Source organism: Echinops telfairi, unplaced genomic scaffold, assembly GCF_000313985.2.
Source record: "Echinops telfairi isolate 266 unplaced genomic scaffold, ASM31398v2 ScPeMD7_28;HRSCAF=97, whole genome shotgun sequence".
In the NCBI taxonomy this organism is placed as follows: domain Eukaryota; kingdom Metazoa; phylum Chordata; class Mammalia; order Afrosoricida; family Tenrecidae; genus Echinops; species Echinops telfairi.
In genome coordinates, this window is record NW_022103925.1 from 240,651 (window position 1) to 249,448 (window position 8,798).

The window sequence follows — 8,798 nt, forward strand, 5'->3', positions numbered from 1 at the left end:
CGTCGCCTGTAAACCCAAGGCATGCTGGAATATTCCACGAGGGCCACAGCCATGTCCACTTGGCCCACGACAGAAAGGCTGGAACACAACATGGTCTGCACAGAGCAGTCACTCACGTGAGCACCTACTGACTCCACCATGGAGACTGAGTGGAGGGTGCCCCAGTCCCTCTGACCTTTGCCCCCATGGCCCTGCCTTTGTCTGGTCGGCTCGTCCTGTGAGCCCTGACTTGAAGCCGCTGGGCTGGTGACGCATTCCTCCTGAGCTCTGATTCCCACCCCAAGTCTTCACCGCTTTCTTCCCAACCTAGTCCTGAGACGCCCGAAGGCAAGTCAACGTCTCATCTCTATTCTCAGGGCAGAGCGAGTGCCAGTCAACTGGGGAAGAGGCAGGCGGGCTGATGGAGGAAGGGAGGGAAGGACTGACAGGTGAGGAGAGGAGGAGCGAGGGCTACTGGGTGGAGGGAGCTGGGACGGGGAGGACCCAGGAGGGCGGTTGGCAAGATGTGGCAGAGGTGGGCCCTGCCCCCACCTGGCCCCCCACGAGCTCAGCTGTGTCCTCGATGCCTGGTGGGAGCTCCTTCTTCGGGCTGCTGTGGTGCCTCTCGGCCTCCTTGACCTGGACCAGCTGCTCGCCCAAGGCTTCCTTCTGGAGCAGCAGCTTCTGGGCCTGGCCCGTCTGCACCCCCAGCTCCTTCTCCAGGGCCAGGATCACGCGGTCCTTCCCTTTGATCTCCTCCATCTGGGGGTGAGAGCGAGCAGGTCACCTGGACTTGCGGCCAGCAGAGAGGAAGGCCGCCCCTGGGTTGGGTCCACTGACCTCTGCACACACCCCTTACACCTGCCCGGCACAAGGTATTGGGACCAAGCTGAGCGCTCTGGGTCCCACAAGGTCTTTTCCTTCGAATGTGCCCCTCGGGCCCCTCACACCTGGCTACCATTGCCCATCTCCTCACCTCCAAGAAAGAGCATCAGTACCTGACCCTGGAGCTGGGACTGCTGGACCCCAATCCCTCACACGGTTGGTTCTCCGGCTCCCCTGTCTCAGCCCCCTGGGCACAGCCCCCAGCCACACCAATTAGCTCTGGCAAAGCTCACCTCACCTGTCCCTGCTGCCCTGGATGTCAGCCATCCCTGGCCTCTGGCCCCGCCCACTCATGTCAGAGATCTCTGTCACTTCAAGGACTTCTGTCTCTCCCTTCCTGAGAGCCTCACCTGCTCTGGCTTCTATGGAAGTCCAAGCCTGGCCTTGGCTCACACTGCCCTTCCCAGGTGCCGCCTATGGCTTTGTCTGTGTTTGCCATTCCCCAGTGCCTTCCTAAGGTTCTCTCTCCCCTGCCCCAGCCTCACCCCTGTTCTGTCCCCTTTGTCCCTGGTCCATCTTCCCTGTTCTGGGCCCCTCCTATCCTGACCCTGTCCTTTCCTTCAGCAGATGTTGTCTCTGCCCCATGCTCTGTTTCCCTCACCCCTGTTCCGTACCTCCTCCTGTGCTCCACCTGTCTCCCCTCCCCCACTCCTCGCCCAAGCTGGCCCCTCCACTTTCTCGGGCAAATTGACGTCCCCACCCTGACTTGAATGATGCAAGAAGCATCCAAAAAAGCTGGAAAGAAGACACAGAGTCACTGTACCAAAAAGAGCTGGCCAACGTCCACTATTTCAGGAGGGAGCATGTGAGCGAGACCCGATAGTGCTGGAGGAAGAGGTCTAAGCTGCACTGAAAGCATCAGCCAAAACAAGGCTCCAGGAACTACTGGGATACTAATGGAACCACCCAGCAAGCTGACGGAGCACTGGAAGCACTCCCTCGTCACTGCCAGGGAATGTGGAAGACAGCGCCTCAGCCAACTGACTGGCAGAGACCCGTATCAGTGCCCGTTCCAAAGAAAGGTGACCCAATGGCATGCTCAGACTACAGAGCAATATTACTAATATCACATTCAAGTAAAAGGTTGCTGAAGATCATCCAACAGTGGTTGTCGCAGTTACATTGACCGAGGTTCAGGCCGGGGTCAGAAGAGGACGTGGAACCTAGGACATCATTGCTGACCTCAGACGGATCCTGGCTGACAGCAGAGAATTCCAGAAAGATGTTGACTTGTGTTTTATTGCATGCCAAGACTTTGACTGTGTGGGTCATAACAGACTGTGGGTAACCTTGAGAAAAAGGGAATTCCAGAACACTCCACTGTGTTCATGCAAAAGTTGTGCATGGATCAAGAGTCAGCATGTGAACAGAACAAGGGAATACTGCCTGGTTTCAAATCAGGAAATGTGAGTCAGGGTCCTATCCTCTCACCACTATTTATTCAGTCTGTGTGCTGAGCAGATCATCAGAGAGGGTGGGTTATACAAAGAAGAGTGTGGCCGCAAGATCGAAGAGAGCTTATGAACAGCCTGCAGTATGTGACCTTGCTTGTTGACAGTGAGGGGCATGAAGCGCCGATGCATGAAAGCCACGGATTGCGGCCTTCAGCGTGGAGTGCAGCTCAATGTACAGACCCAACTCCTCACACCTAGATCAATGGGCGAACGTCATGATCACGGGGGAACACTGAAGTCGCCAAGGATCTCTTCTTGCTTGGCCCCACAATCAATGCTCGCGGAAGCCGCAGGCGAGTGATCACAAGACGTGTTGCATGAAGTCTGCTGCACTCAACCAACCTCTTTAGAGCACTGAAGAGCACGGATGTTACTCTGAGGACTCTCCATGGCCTCACATACATGTGACAGTTGGACATCGAATGTGGAAGACCGTAGAAGAATTGGTGCATTTGAACGGAGGTGCTGGAGAAGAATATTGAAAGTACCATGGACTGCTAAAAGGACAAACAGATCTGCACTGGAAGAAGTACAGCCAGCGATGCTCCTTAGAGGCAAGGATGGGGCACTTGGTCTCATATACTCTGAACATGCTGTCAGGAAAGATCAATTCCTGGAGAAGGTCATCATGCTTGGTATGGTGGAGGGGCAGAGAAAAAGAGGAAGCCCCTCATGAGATGGACGGACCCGTGGATGCACCTACAGTGAGTGTGGCATCACCACACACACACGTCGTCCACATGAGTGTGCCTCCCTGCCACCTTAGCAGTGCCATTCCTACTCAGGCACCGCCTGCCACGCCCACCGCATCACCCCTGTTCTCATACCTCCCGCGCTGTGTCTGCGGCGTCACCACATGCACGCACCTCCCAGCCACATCTGGGCGTTACCCACATGAGTGTACCTTCACTGCCACTGCGGCGGAGGCAGCACGCTCGGGTACCTCAGAGGGCCGCCTGGGGTGCCTGCGCGTATTCTGACCCATGTCAATGCCAGTGCGATGGCTACTTTCACTGCCAGCTCCACCCAGCTGCCTCGCCCAGTCACGTCTCCAGTGCTTGGCTGGATGGCCCTCTGAAGGGGTTGACACGTGGCCAACATGTAAGCCCACCACTTGCCTGTCAGTTTGTCACGCCGTGGGAGCAATGCTGCCCGTAATTGAAATGACCACCCAAGGTGGACAGGTTCCAGCGGAGCTTCCCAACAAAGAACCGACTAGGAAGATGGACTCAGCTGCCCAGGTCTGAGGGACTGGCCACAGCCAATCTCACGACCAGCCCTGGAACACAGTGAGACAGCATGCCGGAAACAAGCCACTCCAAACAGGACAGAGGGAGAGTTGCCTTCCGGAAGCTGAGTGGCCACGGGGACGTGGGTGGAGTGAGCCCCAGGATCTTCCTGTGCTGGCGAGTCCCCACTCAAAGTGAGAAGGAACAGCCGCAACATCCATCAGTGATCAGAGCAGGAAATGGACCGAGTTCGAATTGAGGAAAATTGGAAGTCGTCCAAAACTGAAATGGCTCACGTGGAGATGGACATGCTCACTAAATGGACATGCTCGGCATTCGTGAGCTGCACAGGCTGGTGTTGGCCACTTTGATCAGATGGTTCATGCTTGACGGTGTGGGAGGGACACATTGTCAGAAAGAGCACAGTGCTGTCTGTGATGGGATAATATCTATCCACATACAAGAAAACCCAGTCAGTACAACTTGTTCATAGCTACACCCCAACCACTAAAGCTGGGGATGAAGAAATAGGAGAATTCTGCCAGCTTCTTCACTCTGAAATGGATCAAACATGCAATCAAGATGCATTGATAATTATTGACAATTGTAATGCAAAAGTTGGAAACAAAAAAGAAGGATCAGTAGTTGGAAAATGCATCCTTAGTGACAGAAACAAAACTGGAGGTTGTGTGGTAGAATTTTTGCAAGACCAATGACTTCATTGCAAATATCTTTTTTTAAATAACATAAGCAGTGACTAGACACATGGACACACGGGCATCAAACTGACTCCATCTGTGGAAGAGATGAAGCTCAACACCAGCAGCCCAAACAAGGCCAGGGCTGACAGGCACACACCATCGATTGCCAAATCAAGTTCAAGTTGAAGCTGGCGAAAACCATGGAAACCAAAATACAGCCTTGGGTCTATCCCACCAGAATTCTGAGAACTTCTCAAGAATAGATTTGATGCATTGACCACTAACGACAGAAGACTAGCTGTGGGAGGGCATCAAAAGGCCATTAAGAGACGGGAACGAAGACACCGATCAAAGTAGATGTCAGAAGAGATGCTGACACTTGCTCTTAAGAAGAACTGGTGGAAAGAACTGAAGATTTTCAAGGACAGCTCAAGAAGACAAAGGATTGTAATGACATTTGCAAAGACCCAGAGTCAGAAAAACAAAAAGTTAGAACATGCTCAGCATAGCTCAAGTTGAAGTGCAGGAAATTCCAATTTCTCATTGAAATATGCAACATTCTACGGGGGAAATGTTAAATGATGCAGGAAGGGTCAAAAGAAGATGGAAAGACTACACGGAGTCACTGCCCCAAAAGGAACGAGGCGACATGTAACCATTTCAGGAGCCAGAATATAAGCAGGAACGGATGGTACTGAAGGCAGAGCTCAAACTGCATCAGCTGAGAGATCAAGCGGAAAGCATTAGCAAAATCCAAAAAGATGGCACCAGGGATGGATGGAACATCCGCCGAAACAGTCAACAAGCTGGTGAAGCACAAGAAGCACTCACTCGCCAGTGCCAAGAAATTTGGAAGATGGCTACGCAGCAAACTGGCTGGTAGAGATCCATATTTGTGCCCGTTCCCAAGAAAGGAGACCCAAGAGACTGTAGAAATGATTGGACAAAATCATTGTATCAGGCACAAGCAAAAATTTGCTGAACATAATTCAAAATCACTTCCGGAGGGCATCAAGAGGGAGCAGCCAGAAATCTGAACTGGATTCAGAAGAGCAGGAGAAACACCCCTGCTGACAGCAGACGAGTCTTGGCACAAAGCAGAGAACACCCAAAGGACGCTCCTTGTGTTTCCTTGAGGAGCCTGGTGGTGTGGTGGTTGTGACCTGGCCTGTGAGCTGCATGGTCGGCAGTTTGAAACCAGCAGCAGCTCTGAGGAAGAAAGGCTGGGCTCTCTACTCCCGTGGCCAGTTACAGTTGACTCGACACCAGTTTGGTTTTCGGCTTCGTGCTTTATTGTCTATGCAAAAGCATCTGACTGCGTGGTTCATAACAAACTATGGTTAATATCCGGAAGAACGGGAATCCAGACACGTCATTGTGTTCCGGTGGGACCTGTCCACAGACCAAGGAGCAGTCAGTTGAGATCAGACTGTGGGCAGGGAGAGGGAGGGAGGAGGGGAAAGTTGCCATTTCAGCAAAAGATCAATTGAGGGGAAAAAAAACTAAAATAAAATAAAAAATGTGAACCATGGTTGTATTCTTTTGCCAAACTTGTTCAATCTGACTGTAGAGCAAACAATCATGGAAGCTGGGCTATAAGAAGGCGGCGGCATCAGGATTGGAGGAAGACCCCAATCCTTACCTGCAACATGCAGGTTACACGACCTTGCTTGCTGAAAGCCAAGAGGCCTGGAAGGATTTTCTGGAGGCGCAAAGAACCCCGCGTTCAGCGTGGATCACAGCCCTCCATCCTCCGACTGAGGCACCACAGGGTGAAGAAGCACAGCAAGCCATCGAGGCCATCACTGGGTCCACAAGGGGCGATTACATGCACAGGCTGAAGGCGCCAACTGCGCGTTTTTCAGAGTTGTGCTTCCAGGTGAGCAACCAGTCAGCGGAGAAGGGACTGGGACTCCCCCAGACAACCGGCCCCCGGGCCCTCAGCACGTTGCCTTTCTTCCGAAACAAAGTGGCCCCGACAATGTCCGTGCCGCTCCCATGATCATAAAACCCTAGTCGCTGTCCAAAAGAAGACCAGTAGACAACATCACAATAAACCGAGGGCGCACATACCAGCCGGCGGATGTCCCGCTCGCTCTCCCTCTGCCCCTTATGAGATGGACGGACCCGTGGATGCACCTACAGTGAGTGTGGCATCACCACACACACACGTCGTCCACATGAGTGTGCCTCCCTGCCACCTTCATTTTCACCATCATCACCCTCCCCGCCACCACCATTGTCACCATCATCGTCACCCTTATCATCCCCACCACCATCTGCTGCAGCCGCACGCGCTCGCCGTCGAAGGCCCTGCGCGCCTCCTCGCGCGCCTCAGCCAGCAGCGCCGCCTTGACCTTGTCGGCCGCGCCGTCCCGCAGCAAGCTCAGCGTGGACTGCAGCCGCTGCAGCTCGCCCTCGCGCAGCTTGGCGGCGCGCGCCGTCTCCTGCTCGCGCTGCCGGATGAGCGCCTCGCGCAGCGCCTGCAGCTCCCGCGTCTTCTCCTCGTGCAGCTTGGCGCGCAGCTCCGACAGGAAGGCTGTGTGGCGCCGCTGCTCCTGCTCGCGCTCCAGCCGCGCCTCCTGCAGCCGCTCCCGCAGCTTCCCCACCTGCGGGTGGGGGACCAGGGGGGCCTTCAGGGGGCGGGGGCGAGAGCAGGGTGCCAGGCCTAGGGGCCGAGTGGATCAGAGGTCAAGGGCTGAGCAGGGTGGCATCTGGGGGATGGGGCAAGGGCAGAGCTAGGGGCTAGGATAAGGTCAAGAGTCACATTGAGTCAGGACCATGGGGCAGGGCAGCCTGGGGGGGGAGGCAGGGTTAGGGACCTGGTCAGCTGAGAAGGTGAAGTAGGGACTGGGGGGGAGGGAGCGGTCATCAAGGTCCTGTGCAAGGCAGGGGTTAGGGGTGGGGTCATTATTGGGGTCAGGGTAAAGTCGGGTCAGTGGTGGTCTGTCCCTGACAGCCTATTGCTTCCCACACCCCTGCCTCTTCCAGGCCCTTCCTGCGGTGTACACCCAGAATCTCCCCCACTATATTCTGAAGGTTTCCTACAAAACCATCTGTTATCTTAACTGAATGAAAGGCATGTGGTTTGTTCATCACTAACAGAACAAACATGAAGAAATAGATTCAACATACAACTAAGATGCCTGACTGTCCCAGGGGATGGGGGTGGGGATGGGAGGAGGTTCTGGGGCTCAGCTCCCGATGGGATGGGGACACCACCTGCAGGGGCCCCTCTGGGAGTCTAACCCACCACCAGCCAGACCCCAGCTGTGTGGACTACCAGGAGCACACCCAAGCTGCACACCCTCTCCTGCCCAGCCCAGGTGGGTCCCCAGCCTTGCCACAGAACCCCAGGGGACAAGCACCAACTGGGACACCAACGGTGTGCTGACAGCCTCACCGAGTGGGGCTGTCTCTAACTGGACACTGTGGCATTGACTGCCCAAAGTCGACTGCCTGCGGGGTGGCCATAGCACCCCCGCTCTAAACCCTGGTATACCTGTCTCAAGTGAGGGGACACGTGGGGCGGACCCAAACTGGCCAGTCTTTGTAACCCTGAGGACAGCGCATCTCAAGGAGGGGTCAGCAGAGGCCCAGCCATGCTGACCAGGTCCAAGCCCAGCCCCCACTTCAGAGCCAGCCCCGCCTGCGGGTCCAGGCCTGCGCCCAGGGTGCCCAGCCCGCTGCCCGCACCTTGCTCTTCTCCTGCTGGAACTCCGTCTGGAGGCTGGCCAGCCGGGCCCGCAGCTCCTCGCTGGACGCCTGCGTGATATCCGGCTCCATCTCAGGTTTCTCGCCCTTGCTCCGGCCTTTCTTCGACATGCTTCCTCTCAGGGAGGGGCCACGTCCTGCCGGTGTGGGGACAGCTCCGCTGCTAACCAGTGACACCGGCCTCCGCTGGTGCCGTCGTCCCCATGTCGACCCCCATCACTTGAGACCCTGGGGAGGAAGCGAGCCATCGGCGAGGCAGGCCGCGTGACCCGCCTGGGGCACGAAGCACGGTGTGCTGTGGGCCTCCCTTGGCACCGGCAGCGCCTGGAGCTCCAGCGGGGCGGCGCTGAGAGGGGGAGCCCACACCACCCTCCCGGTCTGCGGGTCTCTGTCAGCCTGGGTCCCAGGCAGAGCGAGAGGGGCCTGTGATTTCCCATCACCCTGAGGGGTTCTAGGGACTGCCTCTGAGGAATGGGCTCCTAGAGGCCAGCAGAGCTCCACCCCCGCAGGCAGCACACCCAGGGTGCCCCACACCGTGGCCCCGCCCAGCTTCCGAGGCCACCTGCCTAGTGGGAAGGGCCTGACAGCGACTGGCGATGCTGCCAGCTGCATAAGCAGGCCTCCGAGTAAGCGCAGGCCTTGGGTCAAACTCTGACTCCAAACAGACCGTGTTCACTTCTAAGCTGGGGAGGCCTCCGACCCCTGGCACATACAACACTCCTGGGGACTTTATCCCAGGGAAACGCCCCGTGGGAACGCCGTGCTTAATGATGTTGACCGCATAGCTGCTGGCAATGGAAACCTGGAAACCACCTCACACTCAAAGCACCCACTCC

At 56.1% G+C, this 8,798-nt stretch overlaps 1 protein-coding gene across 1 annotated transcript in view; it reads right to left on the reverse strand.

The window, feature by feature from the left end:
- JAKMIP1 (janus kinase and microtubule interacting protein 1) overlaps positions 1 to 8,798 on the reverse strand; it is a 50,177-nt gene that overhangs the window by 25,310 nt on the left and 16,069 nt on the right. Inside the window, exons 2-5 of the mRNA XM_004715082.2 lie at positions 7,945 to 8,190; positions 6,420 to 6,857; positions 6,322 to 6,387; positions 532 to 741 (exon numbers count right to left, since the gene is read on the reverse strand). Coding sequence (XP_004715139.1) covers positions 532 to 741; positions 6,322 to 6,387; positions 6,420 to 6,857; positions 7,945 to 8,073 — 843 coding nt within the window. The 5' untranslated portion in view covers positions 8,074 to 8,190. The remainder of the gene's footprint in view (positions 1 to 531; positions 742 to 6,321; positions 6,388 to 6,419; positions 6,858 to 7,944; positions 8,191 to 8,798) is intronic.